At 33.7% G+C, this 22285-nt stretch overlaps 1 protein-coding gene across 1 annotated transcript in view; it reads right to left on the bottom strand.

The window, feature by feature from the left end:
- The window catches only part of LOC144435696 (uncharacterized), a 443695-nt gene that overhangs the window by 394964 nt on the left and 26446 nt on the right, over positions 1–22285 (bottom strand). Inside the window, exons 19-40 of the mRNA XM_078124303.1 lie at positions 21758–21871; positions 21084–21197; positions 20545–20658; positions 19757–19867; positions 19063–19176; positions 18592–18705; positions 18031–18144; positions 17225–17338; positions 16322–16435; positions 15623–15736; positions 14878–15105; positions 14264–14377; positions 13627–13740; positions 12791–12904; positions 12202–12315; positions 11635–11748; positions 11264–11377; positions 10647–10757; positions 9676–9789; positions 9139–9252; positions 7584–7697; positions 6905–7018 (exon numbers count right to left, since the gene is read on the bottom strand). Coding sequence (XP_077980429.1) covers positions 6905–7018; positions 7584–7697; positions 9139–9252; positions 9676–9789; positions 10647–10757; positions 11264–11377; positions 11635–11748; positions 12202–12315; positions 12791–12904; positions 13627–13740; positions 14264–14377; positions 14878–15105; positions 15623–15736; positions 16322–16435; positions 17225–17338; positions 18031–18144; positions 18592–18705; positions 19063–19176; positions 19757–19867; positions 20545–20658; positions 21084–21197; positions 21758–21871 — 2616 coding nt within the window. The remainder of the gene's footprint in view (positions 1–6904; positions 7019–7583; positions 7698–9138; positions 9253–9675; positions 9790–10646; positions 10758–11263; positions 11378–11634; positions 11749–12201; positions 12316–12790; positions 12905–13626; positions 13741–14263; positions 14378–14877; positions 15106–15622; positions 15737–16321; positions 16436–17224; positions 17339–18030; positions 18145–18591; positions 18706–19062; positions 19177–19756; positions 19868–20544; positions 20659–21083; positions 21198–21757; positions 21872–22285) is intronic.

Here is a 22285-nt window from a genome sequence, read left to right as displayed (position 1 = left end):
GAACACATGGCCACATATCAAAATTACATGCCCCACCTAAATCAAGTGATGACCATAGTCATGATGTACACATGACCACACACCAGACTCATTCTTGATTCACATGACGAACACATGAACATATACCTGATTTATATCATGAACACATATCAGATTCACCTGATGAAAACATGAATACATACCAGATTCACATGATGAACACATACCTGATGCACATGATGAACACATACTAGATTCACACGATGAATACATGAATACATGCCAGATTCACATGATGAACACATGAATACATACCAGATTCACATGATGAACACATACCTGATGCACATGATGAACACATACTAGATTCACACGATGAATACATGAATACATGCCAGATTCACATGATGAACACATGTATACATACCAGATTCACATGATGAACACATGAACTCATACCTGATTCACAGTTGACTCCAGTATAACCGGGATTACATGAGCAAGTTGGTAAATTGTTGACAAGTAGACATTCACCATTAATGCAGTAGCTAGGATCAATACATTCAATGTTATATAATCCTGAAATGAGAATAAAAATATTCAAAATTTAGATTTACAATGTTTTAGAAGGAACCATTATATAAGACTAGAAAGTTTGAAATCTGTCACTTTGATTTATTTATATCATTAGTAAAACTAAAATGAGAGTTCTGACATGAAGACAATAAATGTGTGAGGTTCAGTTTGTTTTTTTATTTCTAATCCTTAATTGTAAATTTGATCGTTATCTTTGAGAGATGTGTTCTAATTGTTTTTTTTTTTAATAGCAATCAAATGTAAAGTTAATGAGAAAGCGATTTGATACAACATAGAGATTTAGTTAACTTTTGAAACACTATAGGCTTTTGAACTTTTGTGAAAGCAAGCATTCATCCACAACTGTGGATAAGCTGGTTTATCGGTCTGATACTCTGGGTTGGTCACATAACTCATCACTAGAAGGATGTGAAATCCTACAGACATGATTAGTCCAGCCACTGAAGTTCTACCCATTTTATAGATATAGGTATCACAAAAGGGTAGGTGCTCCATTGAGATTGGCAAAGCGAGGGCTAGAAAGATTTTGTCATGCCCACTAGATCATATGACAATGCATGAAGCAGTGAATAAAATGAGTGTGAAATAACTTTGTGTTTTCCTGAAAAGAGTACAGTAGTGGATATGTATGTTTTGATTCTTATAAAACACAGTACATGTACTGCAGGAATGACACAGAAAATGAGTGGTAACTCTGTATCTGTTGTCTATATTAGCTACCCAAAATGGCCTGTGAATAGCACTCCTAGTGGCCAAACTAGGAGATCTTCTATCCTTCTGATAAACGGTATACAAACGGTGTAATTTTAGAGTGAACTTACTGTCCTCGCACTGTGCTCCATTGAAAGATGGTTTACAGGTACACTGGAATGTTGCACCAATCTCAGTACATATACCATCATTGTAACAAGGCTCAGTTTGACATGCACCAACTGAAAAAAGGAATATTTGAGAGAGAAAAATCATTCTCATTTTCAAAGCACAATTTCCCACAATCACGACTTCAATTCGATATGAGTCAGACAAATTTCCCTGAAAATAAAACTTCATAATCTAAAATCTCTTAATTTTTCATATGACAGCTTGCCCCTGGTCCTTTTGCTTTAACAGAAATTTCACATTTACCCAAAAGACAAAACTAATTTTCTTTTCTCTTACTATTCCCCCAATGCTTCTACCTGTCCATACCTTTCATGGAATCAACTTGGAGAGCATGAAATATAGCCACTGATAACAAATTCATTTTAATCAATTTATTTATTTATTGGCAATTTAGGACTCTCACTACAATCAACAATAAATCATTGAATCATCTCAGGTTTCTTTGTTTATGTAGATGCTGAATTCGTTGTCTATATTTACAGAACATATACCAATGGTAAGCTTGCAAGTACTGTTCAATCTCGACATGTAGTTTGATATGAAGTTGGTGTTTGTGTTGTACTTACATCCCTGGCAGTTTGGACCCATACCAGGACACAGACAATAGTACCCGCCTACTGACAGCTGTTGACATGTTCCACCATTTCTACAGGGACTGCTCAGACACTCATCCTCATCTGAAAAAGATACAAATAGAAATCATTTAATAGAATTAATACCTCTTTAAAAAGGGCCAAGTATTCAATCCCTTGGTTCTCAAATTAGTGATATATTGAAATATTATCAGTGAAATACTGTAATATTTAATTCTTTATTTTCTAATTCACCAGGTTGAAGAAATATTGGGTTGGTCAAGTTATTAGAAACAGAGAATTAAGGTTGAATATGCTCTCAGGGATGAATCTCTCTGAAAATCAAGGTTCTTAAAGTCTCTCCAAACTTATGGAAGCTTGCTCCTGTTCCTTTTGAAATACTAAAAGAAATTTGGGGTTTCACCATCTTGTTTTCAGGGAAATTGACAATCTTTCATTTTCCCATAGAGTTAACACAGTATTAAGCAGCAATATTGAATTCTAAAATGGCTTTATTTTAATAAGATTTTGCTGCTTTAAAATGTAAAAAATTGTGAACAGTGATCCCTACTTTTTTTCGTGATTTTAACTTGGAATGGGTGGGAGTTTTCTTGAACAAAAAAAACAGTTGTAATTTCCAAGGAGTAATACATGTTGAACGTCACCCTTATGAAAACTTACCAATTTCACAGTACTGTCCGATGAATCCTGGATTACAGGAACAATAAAACTGGTCACCATCTTCACTACAAGTACCTCTATTGCTGCATGGATTATTAGTACATGGACTTACACTATTGTCTGTTGAAAAAAAGGAGAAAATTTACAATCAAGTCGAAATCTTATTCAGTTTTCATTTTATTTTCTATTTATGTACATTTTGAATAAAAAGTAGCATGTATGGAAATTTTTCATGAAAATAATTTTTCATCATACAAAAGTGAGAGTTTCAAAAGATAATTTATTGCTGAATGAATTAAAAGACAATTCTTTCTAGCAATAAAAAATAGTTACTCAAATATCTTGGCCGAACACTCAGACATACATGTACATTTGTGAACTATCTTAAAATCTAGTTTTAATACAAGGCATTGCAAATTGCATTTATATTTGACACAAAATCCAACAAACCAAGATAACATTTTACCAGACTAACATTTGAGCTGGTAATGATGCAAGACACAACTGGTTCCAATAAAAAGGCCACTTATTAAAAAACAACAACAAATATTTGACAGCCAATGCTATGCCAATGGAAAGATAACTTTTGAACCAAGATGGCATGGTTACTTTAAATTTAAATCTTTTATCCACAAGAAAAGAAAGAAAGTACAATTAGTAGAAAAACAAACACCATATATAAAACATAATTCACTGTCACAGACGAGAGATTGGAAAATAGTTTTGAAACTAATTGAGTCTAGCCAGTTATAGATATTTATCCAAGATGACAATGAGATATTTTTTAAAGTTTTGGAACCAAGTTGACAATATACTTACCAATTTCACAGTTTCTACCCGAGTATTGATTCTTACAATAACAAGTATATTGAGCCTGGCCTACACCATTGACACATGTACCACTATTCTGACAAGGGTTACTCTCACATTCATTTACATCTGGAGGGAAGACAGAATAGTCAGTTAGCAATTTTATATGAAGACAGCTAGCTTTCCTTTCCACTTAGTGGTCAGCTGTAACTATGGAATCTGTCATTTTTCTGAGGACTATGACAGATCGAAAGCTCAAAAACTGTTTTAACTGCTTATGTATTACAACTTTGTATTTAAGTTATTTGGACTATCAATTTGATGAACATTTTAAAAATAGTCATTAACTTTCCTTCACTAGCTAAAACTCCCCCCAAACTGGATTTTGATTATTCAAATTAAATTGCATCTCTGTTGGGTACATTTGTGTTGACTGTTATGACATTTGTCATGTTATTGTTGACTATTTCATCAAATCCATCTAATATATTGTACTATACAATCATACCTTTCATTTCAACTTTGGATCAGAAAGTACAATACATACCTATTGAGCAAACAACGCCTTCCCAACCATCAGGGCATACACAGGCATAGTCTACACCATCACTGATACAAGTTCCTCCATTAGAACAAGGTTGAAGGGCAAGGCAAATGTCTGTCATTCCTAAAAGATATAAAATGTACACACAATTGTATTAATTTCCATTCTCTGTAACTGTTACAACACACATCCTTACACTAATAGTACAACTATAGCAGTCCTTGATGAATTAAGTTCAAGAGTAAATATACCAATTCTATTTCTTAAGAATCTTCTACACAACAAAATATGCATTTGAAGGTGTTAAATCATAGCTGCATTAAAACAGACTGGAAAAGGATCAAATTTTCACAGTAAACTGTGCATGCTGTCTGATACATCAATGTAATGTACCAAGGTTGCCATGGTTATACCATGTGACAACAAATGAATCAAAGAAATGTTCACGTTTTAGCTCATTGTTGTAACTTGTTTTCCTAATTTCTTTCATAGAAAGATTATTTGTAAATGACAGTAGCCAAAAATAATCCCAATTCAAAGGGGTTTCCCTTTACCCATGGGTTTTGTGCTGATATTATGGTAGAAGGAGTGTATGACAGTTTTACCAAAGTTCCAACTAAACATATTACAATACAACACCTGTTTTTATTTTTACTCACCTGGTTCAAGGCATAAGTCATGAGTTAGCCCAGGTGGACATACACAGAAGAATCGTTGGACAGCATTAACACACCTTGCACCAGATGGACATGGGTTGCTGTAACATTCATTGATATCTGTGTGGAAATAACAACACCGATTACTTCATATTCAACACCATGGATAATTTGGAATTTAAGTTTTACAGTTTTCATTTAATAATCATTTGGCAATTAAATTCTGAGTCTTCTCATGATTAACATGTAACAGACTGTTGGTTTATAACTTATTTTTTTTATATTCTATCATTAGAAACACTTTGAACAACACTTTCATTACATGTAACACTTTGGACAACTTTGACTCACACTTTCAACAACACTTTGAAGACCTTTCAACAACATTTTTAATAACACTTTGAACAATGCTCTGAACTGGGCTTTGAACAACTTTGAACAACACTTTGTATACTCTCCAAGTCACAAATGGTTCCATTAAAAACTTTCATTTGTAACTTGTCTCATAATTCCCATGTTACCAATTTCAATGCAAATAAGTCAAATGTGTACAGATATATTAGAATGAGGTATTATTATAATGAACATACCAATCAAAGTTTCACAGTGTTCACCTGTCCAGTCATATGTACACATACATACATATTTGTCAATACTGTTAACACAGTCACCACCATTCTTACATGGGTTGCTAGCACACTCATTGACAAGATCTGAAATAAAACAAAATTTGAAGTTAAAAAAAACCTGACTACATGTCAAATTGGATACACACTGTGTCTTTTAGAATACTGATGAGAAATGAGTATCTATATTTGATATTTAGAAGTGCACAAGTAACAAATACATGTGCCTAACAAACACAGTGTGCTGAAAAACACTCAATATTTAGTACACAGGTACTTGTCAGGTACATAGCCAATATTTATCTTGCCTACGACTTTTGTCAAAGAATTGTTATTTGAAATGTCAAGAATCATACTAATTGATTAGGACTGTATTACTTGTTACTTTCATACTCCCATTTATCATAATCCCATCTACTTTTATGTACTTTATTTGTGATGTTTGATTGATTATAAAACGGCTTTTACTATGTTTTTTTTTTCCTACTTGAAAAGAAAACGATGTGAAACAACATGTATATTGTATTTGTAACTCAATAACTGCTAAAAACTTAATAAACAGGTGTAAAAGTTGTACTTAGGGACGTGATCTGCAAACAAACTAGTTAAATGTAAATAATCACCCTGTTACAACTACTGCCTGGGCAGCACCTGTCACTTCCACATATACTAAAATGTCACCATACATGTTGTAAATAGTTACTGGTGTTTACGTGTGTACTAGCTAGTTGTTATGTGTGATCAAAAGGTGTTTGGTCATATAAGACAGTTAATGATAAGAAACACCATTCATTAAGAGTTTTACCAACCTGGACTGTCTTCCACTGTGAATGTCAGAGAGAAACCTCTCTCAGTCTTGTGGGAATCACTGGTGAAAGTCACCCAGACAACATTGGCAGTGGTTAAGAATGGTGGCGGAATATCTTTACCAGATGACCTAACAACGACAGACCCTTCATCAAGTAAATCAACACCATTACCAGCTGTGAGGAAGTCATAGCGCAACTCTGTGTAGAAGTCACTCACATCAACTCGGATGTGTTTACCAGTTTCAGTATAAACAAACCAGCGACAGTACTCGTTGTCATGGTAATTAGCAGGGAAGTTTGGAGATGTGACTGTCAGTGTCTCCTGTCCACGTGGCAATGTGATATTGGCAATACAGCCAAGCCCTGAAAAGTTTGATGTAAAACTTGTTACTAACACATTACACAAACTAGAATCAAAAACCATGCTGCCTGGCAGTATTACTAATAAATGAAGAGTTTGTAAAAGCCCATTAACCTAAACACTCAAAAAATTACTCACAGGTACGTTTTAGTAGATGTCTAATTTTTTTGTTCAGGACCATTTCTTTTTGAAAAGGTTTGGCAGACAATGTCACTTGGTAGATATTTAACTCTCAAAACTTGATAAATCATTGAAATTTTCTAAAATTAATGTACGGATTCATTCTTTTTTCTTGTGAGAACTAGTACTCTCGATGGAGCAGTCATCATTATCAAATACTTCCTTAATGTCAATTTAATTATGCATATTTTTTGTGCTAAAACTTACAAATTTCACAATTGGTTCCTGTCCAGTCAGCTGTGCATTGGCATGTGTATCTGTTGACACCATCAACACAAACCCCACCATTAATGCATGGGTTGGATGCGCAATCATCAATATCTGCAAATAAACAACAAATTAATTCCATATTCAAATGAATTTACACTTTCAATGTCACATTTCTTAGTGAATGGTACCTTTGTCTAGTGTTTATAAGAAAGAACTGCAATTGATCAAGTATAGTACAAATGACCTATTGATAAAATTGTGAGGCCAGATGCTGGGGTACATTTATTGTACCAAAGACAAATAAACACTACAACGCTTGTGTTTACAATCTGAGTCAATCAGACTACATGGAGAATTCTATATATGATAATGAGATACATTAACACAAAAATGAAACATCAATAACACTATTACTCAATGACAGCTGCACATTATAGCTGTTAGATCGTCAGGCTTTCATTTGACATTGGGCAACAGAAGGTCGTAATGCACCATAGATGCAAACTGAAGGCATTTACACTGTGCATCTGAGGAACTGTCATCCTCCACTTTTGTTCAGCCACCTTCCGAGCATCGATCCGGGTCTAACTACAAGACTACACATTGTACAGTAGAAGGATTAAAGTCATTACACAGATCTGAAAAAAAATGCTAATGATCTTAAAACTGGACTTACTTTGGTCACAGTGGAACCCAACCCAACCAGGTAGACATTCACATGTGTATTGAGCAAGACCATCTATACACCGTCCTCCATTTAGACATGGCACACTAGCACACTCATTAATGTCTGGAAAAGATTAGTAGATTTGATTTTCATAAAAGGGATTGTTCATTAAAAATGTATGTTTTCCAAGCGTATTGCTATGATCACATGATAGTGAGATTTGGTCACAGGATTGCATCTATAATGTAGATTTGTTTTGATATTCTACAGTATTCAAATAAGTTATTTTCTGAGTATGTGAAGGAATGATATACACTTAGGTTTATTCCAAAGATTTTATTTATTTTTCATTACCCTTTATATTGTTTGTATTGTCTATAATGATATGTTGCTTTTCTTTATGACATTTTCATATGGTTTTTTAAACTGCTTTATAACAATAATGAAATGAAATCATATTTCAATTGTTTTTTCAATACACAGTTTTTAAATTAATATTTTACAAGTATATTGCCTAGAGATTTGTTTATAGGAAAGTCTGCAAAAAATTTCAAACAGAACTTCAATTTATGTTTGTTTCCGAGAAATCATGACATAGCTATATGCAACATTCAAATTCAATTTGTAAAATTATGAGTTTAAAAAATTTGATAACACTTAAAATTGAAAGGTTGTAGAGTTACTTTTCATGTTATTTTGTCCATTGATAAATGTAATTTTTCTAATTATTATTCATATTTTGGTGAACTTCAAGGTGTAAGTACACTTACTGATTTCACAGTTACTTCCAGTCCAACCATCCAGACATGTACAAGTATAACGGTTAACACCGTCAACACATCTTCCACCATTTAGACAGGGACTGCTGGCACATTCATTGATGTCTAAAATGGTAAACAAAATCAAAAAGTGAAAAAAGATTCATCAGAGAAATTTTTTTAGTCAAGTTCTCAATGAGAGAGTGAGATTTTAGTAATCGAAATACTTAATTCACAAAAGGTTAAAATTAGATATTTTTTCCCGATATTTTTTGAGAAAATAAGGAAAATATGATTGACTGACGAGTACTGACAAAACCTGTAGGTCACAAGTATTTTCCAGCCAAATGAAGAACAATATTATGGTATATAATAAAATCATTCTTTCATAAACATAGTTTATGAAAATTAGGTAAGAGAAATGATGACTTAAAGTGTTCTGACTCGTATTTCAAATACTGCAGAACCAATGATATGCAGATGTATGTTGTTGTGATGTACAACAACCATTGTATACATCCCATATTTTTTGTTTGAATGTGTTCAACTTGGCTTGCATGTGGTATCAACCAGGGTATAAATCCCATATATTTGGGTTGAATGTGTTCAACTTGGCTTGAGTGTGGTATTCTATAGTCTGGAGAGACATAAATCTATTTTATCTTAATCGAATTGTGACTTTAAATGTTTTGACTCGTATCTTGAGCACTGTAGAACCAATGACAGATGTATTTTGTTGTTCTGTAGAACAACAATCTACTTTTTATAGAGAATAAAAAAAAAACTTTTTAAATGATTCTACTCACTGATTTCACAAGTTCTTCCAGTCCAACCAGGTTGACAATTACAAGTGAAGGTGTTTAGTTGATCTATACAAATACCTCCATTCTTGCAAGGGTCAGCAGCACATTCATTAAGATCTGTAACAGAATTAGAGAAAAATAAAATTAAAAAATTGTAGATTTATGCGAAGCCCAGATGCTGTTTTAACTTTCACTAATAATTTATATTTGTATGCAAAGTGATAACAGAATTATAATTAGAGGCATTGTTCACTGGAAGACTGTAATTTTCTATCAAGTAAAACTTTCACTTATTTAAAAAGAATTATTATATAAAGTATCGTGCCAGAATTATATTTCTTGCCTTCATTGGTAAACTTGCCTACATATAATTACCACGATCCTTCTTGTTGATTAAATTTTGCCTTTCATAATTAATATGAAACATTTCAAAATTCCAGGCTTATGTTTCACAAAAGATTTCAAATGTTGTTTTCCAGTTGTACTGTTTTCAAACGAAATTCAATTCACCTGAGACAAAAAAAACCCCCAACAACTTACCTATTTCACAATTGTAACCTTTGTACCCTGGGGGACATGTACATGTGTATAGTGCAATGAGATTGGTACAGACACCACCATTTACACATGGAGCACTTTGACATTCATTAATATCTGTACAAACAAATAAAAGATTCCATCCAACAATCAGTAGGTTAGATTAGATTAGATTAGATTAGATTAGATTTGATTTGATTAGATTAGATTAGAATATCCAAAATGACTGCAAAGTTGAGCAGGAAAGGAAAATATGGAAATATCGTATGGTATATCAATTATGAATTACACCATTGCGGTACCATATTTTACAGCCAGTGACAGGCAAGCATTAACAAGCACACCTTGTAACACACAGGGAAAGTAAACAAATACTTGGCAGGGAATTTTGGAACGGGAGATGTGTATTGCATTTCAAAGTTTAATAAGAACAGTTTTATGGCCTCTTTTACATATACATGAAATGCTAGGAGAACTTGAAATTCATTATGTAAAAGATGCCCAAAAAGGTGTTCTCATCAAATATAAATATAATGAAAGTCTCTTTACTTCCAACATGCTGAGGTATTAAGCGTAATTAAACCCAATTCCATTGGTTAATATCCCTATTTGTAACAAGTTCCACTTTGCCTGCCACTGGTTGTAGTTCCTTTTTTGTTGGATTTTTACCATACCATTATCATACCTGCTCCAACCGTAGACACCATGCACTTTTTACAGTGTTTTGTTTATTACAGTCTATCACTGAAGAAGGTCTCTTGTGCGACACCGAAACGTCAGTGTAATTTCAAATAAAAGAATATACTGTTTTCTCTCACCCACTACCTGGATTTTTTAGTTTGAACTCTTATTTCTTTTATTGCAGACATTTTATCATAATTACATTTCAAATTTTTCCTTTCCTTTGAAAATGAGAAGACACAACCAACAATCATACCAGGAATTAATTCAGAACTGAAATAAATTGTACTTACCCACATCACAGTTGGTACCTGTCCAGCCAGGATGACACTGACAGCTATATCCGTTGATCATATCATTACAGGCACCATTGACACAAGGAGAAGTTGCACAATCATCATCATCTGTTGTCAGAAAATTAGTCATAAAATTTCATTGATAATAAATTCAGAACATTTACAATAAGAAATTAAGTAAGTGAAATCTACAATTAGCTGGACATTAGTTCCCAATGTTTTTCTTCATTCAAAAACAGTTTGAATAGTTAACTAGTTTTGCACCATGAGCAGGCTTTTTTTTTCTTAAACATCCTTCTTACATACAGACCAAATCCAACCACCACTGGGCATTGAGTTAGAAGAGAGCCTTTAGTGGTAGGAGGCAAATGAGCTATAACTGCTTGGAAAACAACAACCCGCCAAATTATTCCTTAAAGTAGTTACATACATGTAATTTACTGAAAACACTGTGGAATTGCATTCATGGCATGGCAAAGTTAATTCAGACAATTTCTTTATGAGGAGCCACACACTGAGCTTCGGATGAATACATTTAGTGGTCTGAGATTTAGTGAATATCATTTATACAGTACAATATTCATCCACACCATCTAAAGAGAAACAAGACTTACTGATTTGACACTCAGGACCAGAAAATCCAATTGGACAAGCACATGAATAGCTATTTCTGCCATTTATACAAGTTCCTCCATTCTGGCAAGGTCCACTGTTACATTCATTGATGTCTGAAATAAAATAAAATAAAATACACTGTATATATATATAATAATTTCATATAAATGTCTAAAAAAAGAATAAAAATATTATAATTTAATGTTCAAAGTCCGTACAATAATTGACATACTATATATATATATATATATATATATATATATATATATATATATATATATATATATATATATATATATATATATATATATATATATATATATATATATATATATATATATATATGAGCTCAATGAAGTTATAGACATACCTTGTTCACATATTGGTCCAATCCAGCCTGGTGCACAGCCACAAGTGAACCTTCCAACACCATCAAAACATGTTCCTCCATTTCTACATGGAGAACTAGCACACTCATCAATATCTGGAAAAAGTAAAAAATATTGTAATTTTATAAAAGTTATGTTTTCTATAGGGAATGTGTGATGTACTTCTATGCTATTATAAATGTTCAAACTTCTAAAAAAAATACATTATAAGACAATAGAAATGCTGAATGAATTGAACTATATCTAATAGTATGACATATGTATTTTTTTTATTTTGGAAGGTCATTGATGATACTATTATTCAATAAGATGACCATGATGTACTGGTACAAGTAAATTTGGATGGTCATGTGATTCATTTTGACCAATCAGACAAATACTGGTCTCACCATATTGGATGGTCATGTGGTTACCTTGACCAATGAAATGATTACTACTAGTCTCACCATATTGGATGGTCATGTGGTTACCTTGACCAATGAAATGATTACTACTATTCTCACCATATTGGATGGTCATGTGGTTCATCTTGACCAATCATTACTTACCTATCTCACAGTGTACACCTGTCCATGCTACTGTACACATACAGGCATAACCATTAAGACTATCCATACAAGTGCCACCATTTTGACATGGACGACTTGCACATTCATTAATGTCTGAAAACACAAAAAACAATAACCATTTTTAATTCTTTCATCACAGAAAATCTTGTCTGTGCACGTTTTGAATGAAGATTTAGTTAAAATATTTCTCTGTGCCACTTTAAGGGATTTCACTGGCCACTTTTGGGGTAAATTATTTTGACCGCAGTGAACCAACAATGGAGACAGGATAAGAAGCAGTATAGCTTCTGCTCCCCAAACAGAAATAAAAAGGTCACTTCAATATCGTATTTCAAATATATAATTTTGTACTTAATATTGACTAGATTACAATAATTTGAATAATCATCCCAATCTATTTTTAGCTGGCAACACATTACCATTGTGCAGAAGAATGATTTCAGAAATACCACACTGTTCCTTTTTAACAGCCACATGCACAAATCTACAAACTATACACTTGATTCCTCTAAAAATTCCTACAGTATTCAAGAGTTACTGAACTCAGACCAAATTGACAAAAACTTACCTGTTCCACAGTTTTTGCCAGTCCAACCAGGTGGGCACATACACAGGTAGTCAAAGTTACCATCAATACAGGTGGCACCATTCTGACAAGGTTGGCTACGACAATCATCAGTACCTGTATAGTGTGAGTTTGGTATTAGATGTATATTGACATATTTTTAAAAAGTAGTCATCTTTTTGATACATGGGTAATTTTGAATCTAACTGCTTTTAGCAGTGTCCTTTATCAGTTAGATGTTAGTTAATCTTTTCTGTATATTTCTTATTTCAAGTTGGCCTAGTTGCAATTGGAACGTTTTTTGAAACTACTTTGTTAGATACAATGACATTCATAATATAGAACAGCCTGAACAGTACTGAATCACGTGTTGGTAAATGTATTTTTGCAGCTGTACACATGCTGTAATATATGATACAATACATACACTGTATGACACAATCAAATTGAGTTTTAGGTTCACACTCTAAAATCAGCACCATGGATCACAATTTCGATCTGTTACTGTACGACTTATGGATACAACTCACCCCTAATTAACATGTACAATGTCTAATTATTGGTATCTTAACAGTGAAAATACTGTTCGATTTCTGATAAAAAATTTCATCAAATTCAAATAAAGATTACTATTATAATTATTATTCCATCAACAGAGAATTGTAACATGCACTATTTGATGTCATCATGGAGTAATGTTATTATTTTGAACCAATTAGCATATTTTTGCATATACATGCATATTTTTGCATATTAATGTTTATCATAATATTACTTTTACATCACATGTCAAAGAATGACAGGAGATTGAATGTGGATAAATGCATATGAACACTTACTGAGTTCACAGTAGAGTCCTGTCCACGCGGGAAGACAGTCACATGTGTAGGAATTGATTAAATCATTGCATGAACCACCATTCAGACAGGGATTGCTACTGCACTCATTAGAGTCTGCAAAGAAATTAGAAATAACATTTCATTAGCTGAACAAAAGTACACATAAAAATGATTTGTTGATGATTGTCAATTTTTATTGCAGGATATTACAGGAATTGAATGATTTTCTGGTTCAAGATGCACTATGAGACACGACATCGCTTATGTTGTGACATTTAGGCTTGTTTTGTCTGTATTACATTTGAAATAATATTTTCATTCATGATATGATGAAAAGACATGTTTACCCCTTTAATTTTGAGTGATTTTATAGAACAAAGACTAAATGCCATCAATGACAGAGAGGGATTTTACTTGTAAACACTGGGTATGATCAGTGCATGCAAACCCCTTTGTGTGTGTGTATACAGAATAAATAGTGGTGTATGGGGGCTACATGTTGGAACTGTCACCAGGTCTACATGCAATGGTATAGAGTGTCTTTAGACACTCAACTTGACTTCAAAACTACTATCTTCTCAGTCGAAACTACCATCAGACATCAGTGATTCATATCTGATCTAAAGTTATAACTTACTGATTTCACAGTGTACACCGATCCAGCCACTTGCACATTCACAGTCATAGGAGTTGACAGAATCTCTGCAGGTTCCACCATTAAGACATGGTCCACTAAGACATTCATTAATATCTGGAAAAAGAATTAAAAACAGTTTTAAAAAATGTAAAGTTATTTTGACCATCATAATGACCTCGGAATGGTAGAATTAATAATAACATAATACATTAAGTCTTGTACCTACATGTACTGATTTTCTAAACATTCTGACGTGGAATGTCCTGTTCAAAAAGACTTTTCAAAAATGACAATTTTTTAAGAATGTCTCTACATTAAGTATGCATGTATATAGTAAAGTGTATTTGCTACGAGAATGTCTGAACTCTCGGTTACCATATTAAGTAACTTTAAATCTCACAAAACTAAGTGGAGAATTTAATCTTTTTATAGTAGCTTATACTTTAAGATGCCGCAGGACGCAAACAGTGGTTTGAAAGAGGCAATAGTTGCTCAATGGGTCAGACAGTAGAAGATAACTTGATCCATGCATGGATCTAGAAATGTTACAGAAAAATAGTCATTAAAGGCTTATGAAAATTATGATACATAAAAGATGACTTAAATATACTTACTGATTTGGCAGTTAACTCCAGTCCATCCTGGTGTACATTGACAGACATATGAATTGACACCGTTGAGACAAGTACCACCATTCCTACATGGTGTACTCTCACATTCATTGATGTCATTCTCACAGTGTGTTCCTGTATAGCCTCCAGGACATACACAGATATAATAATTGTTGTAATTCAAGCAACCGGCACCGTTCAAACATGGGTTAGAGCTGCACAGATTAATTTCTGGAGGATAGCAAAAAAAAAATTACATCAAAGATGTGAAAACAAATTATATGTAAATCAATTTGTCATGTGATAATCACATGACAAATTGGAATGTTCAAATTTTGGTTGTGAGGTCAATTGTATCATGTTATATGTTTCATATTGTGGATAACATGTACCCGCAGATTTTTACGAAAATAGGTATAATTACGACACACAGTTACAGATCAGATGGTGTTGTTTTGCATTATTCTATGATTTCACAATGATCACATGATGATATTGAATCATGTGATAACCATGTGATATAAAAATTATATTTTTGCAAAAGATTAACTTGACGATATCATGGTACATTGATAGCCATGTGATATATTCATGTTACAGAATCATCAGTAATTTCACAACCTATAATCACTTGATTGTATCATGATAAAGGTGTGATAGGCACATGTTTGTACTATGATAGTCATGTGATAGTCACATGACATACAGAAATGTTAGATACCCCCTTCTACACAGTATTATTACTTACCATTGTTGCAGTTGTATCCACTGAAGGCAATTGGACAGGAACACCTGTAGCGATTGATTTCATCGATACAGTACCCACCATTTTGACAAGGACCACTAACACATTCATCAATATCTGATAAAATGAACAAAATCAAAAGTTAACGCAGAGAAATGAAGTAAAAAGTCAATCAGTATACTCGTATCATATTGTTCCTAAAATCAACAAATTCTATTATGTTACAGACCATTGCTGGTTAGTGCTCATTGGTTCTGTGTCAACCATGCAGAAACCAATGGGAAACTGTACATTCTACAATTTTAAGAATTTGTGTTAATGGTACAGGCTCAAAAACAAAAGCAAATCAAATACTAAATATCACAGAAGTTGCATGGTAACAACCACTGACTTTGTTATTTTTCCATTCGCTGTAAAGGCCGTAATTTGTTTCAACCATGACAAAGTTGATATTTTAGTTTTTATCAAAGGAGCACATTAACTATCTCTAAGATGGTAGTCAAACAAACAAAGTGAGTCACACTGAAGATCAATATCAGAAATTTCAAGTAAGTTATAAACTACCAGTAATAAATTTCAAAAATAAGTGAAAACTACCCAAACTCTTGCACAGGCTAGTTATCAACAGAACAGAAGCTGCACTGGACTTAAAGAGTAGAACACAACATTACCATCAGAAGGTGTTTTCAAATTCTGACTTACTGATTTCACATAGATCGCCTGTCCATCCTGGCACACAGTTGCAAGCAAATCCTCCAATCAGATTGAGACATGTGGCACCATTCATGCATGGCAAACTAATACACTCATTGGATTCTGTTAGAACATAGATTAATGACTTAAATCAATTCATGCAATAAAAGTTACTGAGCTAAACAAAAATATAACAATAGGGAACTTGCAATCCAGACTGAGCATGCTCAGATGCAAAGGACTATGGGATTGTCTGAGGTTATCGTATTACCTAATCTGGAGCTACCGATAAAATAAACCTCCCACAATGGTCAGGGTGACTATGAATTGATCCATCGAGGTTACAAACAATATAACAATATTGTTCATAATACTAATTGATTAGCATTTATTGTCACATTTCCCATGATGCAACACTCAACATGGCAGATTTGCAAGTTCCCTATTAAAGATGTCTCTGTATGACTTTACTAAGCTCTTTTTTACTTCGTAAACACACACCAAATACTCTGATACTGAAACTTGCAAAATCTACACTCAGACTGGATATCAGGAAATATTTCTGCTAACAGTGCATCATATCTTAATGGAACAACTTACTAGAATACATCATCCAAGCCCAAACTCTTGTGGACTTTAGAATTAGACTGGACCAGTACATGAACACTACAAGGGATTATATGAACCTTTGAGGGTAATAATTTACAACCATGGCAATCATGTTATATCACATAGATTTACCATTCGTTTGAAGCAGAATATAGTTCATAAAATCACCCCCGACAAGTCAGAACATTACTGGAATTATCTTTTGAAAATTACAATTAAAATCATTAGACCTGAAACAGAGTGTCGTCTGGCTCGACAAAAGTCTTACCAACAGTGCTACAAAACGATAAAACGTTAACTTACCAATTTCACAGTTATATCCCTCATAACCAGGCTGGCAACGACATGTGTAGTGAGTCACTTCATTTACACAAGTACCTCCATTTACGCATGGGTTGCTAACACATGAGTTCAGTTCTGTTGATGGAAAACATTTGCAAATATTCCATCAGTTATTAACAAGGATCTACTATAGATGAAAAAAATCTATAAAACATTATTGTGCCAAACTTCTCCAAACTTTTCTATCAATATGAGGAGGAAATGACTGATAATTTTTGTGAAAATTGAGAACCAATTGGTAAATGCAGACATATTTTTAACTTAGAACCTCTGCTGGGTTCCCAATCAACACTGCAGTATAATCTTTGGATATGTATCACAATTTTACCACATTTTTCCCACTAGAGTTACTGGAGTTCTGAAACTTTTGCAAAACCACTGAGTGAACAGTGCTCTTTCCAAACTTAATTTAATTAAATTATACTAGTTGCATATCAAGAAAGGTTGCAGTAAGAACATAATTGTTTTGACCAATTACATATTTTCTTTTACATAGATACGACTTGGTGAACCGATAGAATTGTTGGCAGTCGGCCTTACTTCTAATCTGAAGGAAAAACAGTTACTTAGCAAAACTTTGATGTGACAAATATTGCTGAAGTAACATTTTATGTTGCCATGACAACTATAATCTAGGATGAGACCAGATCAGTTAATGTTGTAACTATTTTCTAGCCTCTCACACTTCAGAAATTTTTTTTATACAGATGAATAAAGATTCACTTAAAGTCAAAGACTTGAAAGACAAACAGAGTTCAAAGACATACCAATCTCGCATCTAGTACCAGTGTAGGCTGGTGGACAGGTACAGGAAAACATATTCTGTAGATTGTTACACTGCCCTCCATTAGCACATGGAGCCGAGGCACACTCATTAATGTCTAAAAAAAAAGTGGGAGAAAAAAAACGAGAGAACAAAATGTAACACACACGACATAATACTGAATAAAACTTGAGTGTTTTTTTTCTGCTTAAGAAATACATTGGCATGTTCGAATACTCATTATGAAATGAAGAAATCAATCAATCATGTTATCAATCATAATAAACCAATATAAACAATGGATAAAACTGATATTTTTTGTCAAAATGGTAAAATGTGAATTTTAAGTGCAAGCCTAAAAATGTAATATATTACAGCAAACTACTGAGAATACTTGTTTATGTTTGCATTTGATAATCTTTGGTAACCTCTCTGCAAAGACATTTGACACATAAGAATATTATTATATTACTTTTGAAAACATGGGGGTTGGGGGTGGGGTTCCAAAGAAATTCAACAAAATCAATGTTTTGTTGTTGTTTTTTTGTGGGGTAAGTTTTCATACCTTCTTGACAACGTTGACCAGTCCAACCTGCACCACAAATACAGTAATATGCATTTTCCAAGTCTATACAGGTACCTCCATTACTGCATGGACTACTGCCACATTCATCAACGGCTGTAGGTAAAGATATGAAGAATGAGTTCAATGAAATCATCCAAATAATGGCAGACAGTGTATATTTATCCTTCATCACCTAGAGGCATATGGACAAGAAGCTTTTTTGTGTTTGATAATTCTTATCAGGTTCTTTCAATTGCATTTAACCTTCATAAAACCATGCACGAGCTAAGTTGAACAGCAAATATATGGAATATATACTGGTTATTATTCTATGTCATGAAAATGTGTGTCTATTTTTCTGAAATACGAATGTTGATAAATAATAACAAAATGTACGATTAAGTTCATGCTTAATTATTAGTATCAATCATATTCATAAACTTTGTATATATAGTCAAGTGTAATACTTACGGACTTCACAGTTTGCACCTATCCATCCTGATTTGCATGTACATGTGTAAGAGTTAACGGCATCAATACATGTACCATCATTCAAGCATGGGTTGCTGAAACACTCATTGATATCTGGTTAAATAAGAAAAACAAAGTTTAGATTAACAACAAGATTCTAACAAAATGTTGCATATTCAATTCCATTTTGGTACAAATGTAACACATTGGTTTTTTTATGCATAGCAGACAACTGAATAAGCTTGCTGACTTGTCATAGTCCTACTTACAGACGGTGCACGGGTCTATATTACTGACACCACCTTCAACACCATTGTCAGAATCGAGTCACAGATTACTCCGTATGCAAGCAGGACTGGTCATAAAACATATTAATAATGTGACATTTGACATCACCATGCACTGGTTGCCGACGTGATGTCATACATTGTATTATTACAAGCTCGTTGAACTTTTATAATCTGGTTTTACCAATGTGGTTTGTTCTGCACCAATCACTTGCCAGTTTGAGATTAAAGTGTATTACCACTATCAGTACCACTATTTCATGGACTTTTCAGGGGGGTTTTCCGTGGGGACCACACACACTGTGGGAAAATTCCAAATTTTTGACCTTAACATTATTGAGAAAACGTGTTTACATAACACGTTCATTATCTCGAATCGTACAATGTTTCTATGTCCCGTAACTTACCAATATCACAGTTAACACCAGTGTATCCAGCGTTGCATGTACAAAGGTAAGCGTTGACGATGTTATTACAGACTCCCTGTACGCAAGGATTGCTGGCACATTCGTTGATATCTGCAAAAAATAGATGTAGACATTATTTAATCTTGAACGAGGACACATGCAAATTTAACCATCATGAATACTTACGTCATTCAACTTTGAGCCAATCGGCGTCTCCAATGGCGTCTCCTACGAAACATTGCGAGTCGAGAGAACGGTATATAGAGTAGAAATACCATGCATTGAAATCAACCAAAGAAAAACAATTTAGGTCAAACGTATGAATTGGAAGAAGAAAAGTTATTTTTACAATCTATTTTAAAGTTAAATTTACTATAATTTAACATTTGGTTCTATGTAAGCTTACAGAATAAATTTATTTGATTTTTGTTAGAAATGACTTTGAGTTAGGGTTACCATGGTTATGGGTGTTGTGATGTGATCACAATGAGTACGGATGTGTATGTGCTGGTGTATGGGAGGCAATATGTCGTTACGGTTACATGTAGTTTGCAGTGCGTCCTGCTTTTAATACCACATCAAATACATGGTTATACACATAGGACAAGCAGTATGGCAAGGGTTAGTAACGGGTAGACACGGAAATATCCTTAATACCTGTAACCTATAACAAAAAAATCAACATTTTAAACGCATGGGGACAAAAGCATTAGTAACAATTTACGCATAGCTAGCGCTTAGTTTCAAGTTGCAACTATGCTGTACACGATGTATAATTTGCATATTACCAATTTCGCACACAAGTCCAGTAAAACCGCCCACACAAGTGCATGTATAATGGCTGAAGGCATCATTACATGTGGCGCCGTTTAAACAAGGCTGACTTGCACATTCGTCGATTTCTGTAATGAAAAGTTAGTATTCACGAAGTCAATGGTGGGAAATTTTCTTTTTTGCTGTGGATATGGCTGTTATATGAATTCTAAAAGTCAGTTACAATTGACCAATTTCACAATAAAGAAAGTAAGAAATTCCGCAAATCAACAAGAAGTAATCTAGATAGTCATTTTAAATTCTGCGCATGCGTTGTTTCACTACAGTGACGTCACTGAGCTGATAAATTTCACATTTCGTGGAGTCTGAAATTTGTTTAATTATTATGCAATAAATATAATTTGGTTTTAATTAAAAAGTGAAATAACAAACGTCTGTTTTGTTTGTTAATTTTTTCTGTTTCTTGGGTTGTTGTATTTTTGCATTTTTCTCTCTCTTTTTTATGGTAGGGGGTGGTGGTTAGTGTTGGTTTTTACCGGAGAGTTACGTTTACCTATATCACAATTTGTACCCGTCCATCCCTCAAGACACTGACACAGATAGCCATTCAGAAGATTACGACAAACGCCGCCATTCTGACACGGATTGCTGGCACATTCATTAACATCTAGGAATAAAATTTACATGGAATACGTCATTGAATGAATCTGAACTTTAAAAGGTCGTCTTTAGCTATACCGGTAAACCCAATATATACCGTATGTACCAAATACCAGTTAATAGGGTATAAACGGACAAGCTGAGTTGTTAGGAGGATGATGGCGATTTCCGCTATTCCCGTGTTAGCTCAGCAGCCACTTGTTACACGATTTGTTGTCCGTTCCTTGTCTAGCTTTAGTCATGTTACCAGTAAATTTCTATTGTTTCTACATGAATATTTATTTTTCGGATTTAGTAAATTTTAGTTAGTACCCAAAATGGATATCAAAAATAAACCAACAAACGCTATCCCCAAAATATATATCTGCCATAGTTATTAGTTTTGTCAATGCTCTTATTCATAACAGCCTTGGCGTCGTGGAGTGCCACTTGCTTAGTCAAAGCTCACACCAAAAATATGACAAGTTAGCATATGCGGGCGACTCGCAATTGAAACATGAGAATGTTATGTATTTCTTATTTAGCAAAACACTGAAATGACTTGATTTTTGTCATGGTCGTAGTTACCCAGTTGGCACGTATTGCCATTAAAGCCAGGTACACAGATGCAGGAAAATCCACCTACACCATCTGTGCATGTACCACCGTTCTTACACGGGGAGCTACCACATTCATCGTAGTCTACATGAAAGAAGCGGTAATAAAAGTAACACTGTGTCAGCGGAGAAAAGTTCGTAAAGCATTTTATAATTCTAAAATGTCTATCTTCACAAAGTGATTCAAATCAACCTTATAGCTAACCCTGTTTGCAAGCAGAGTGAAATCTTAGTCTAACCGGTTTGTTCTAGAGTCTGTACTAGTACGAAGTTCAAGATCAAAAATGAACTCACTTTCATCTGTTGATCTGTTGTCATTTGGGCGACGTCAGATTGACGTCACGATTTAATTGTTTTATTTCTAAAATTTGCTGTGAACTAATAATGCACAGATAATGAAAATTGAATTGAAAAATGCTTGGAAGGAGGACAAAACTTTATTACTCAAACGTATATTCTTTCACTTCCTATAAATTAACCAGTAGAGTACAGTTAACAG

The sequence above is a fragment of the Glandiceps talaboti genome, chromosome 5 (assembly GCF_964340395.1).
Source record: "Glandiceps talaboti chromosome 5, keGlaTala1.1, whole genome shotgun sequence".
In the NCBI taxonomy this organism is placed as follows: Eukaryota; Metazoa; Hemichordata; class Enteropneusta; family Spengelidae; genus Glandiceps; species Glandiceps talaboti.
The sequence above is the reverse complement of the archived record's forward strand: the minus strand, read 5'-3'. Positions and strand labels throughout refer to the sequence as shown.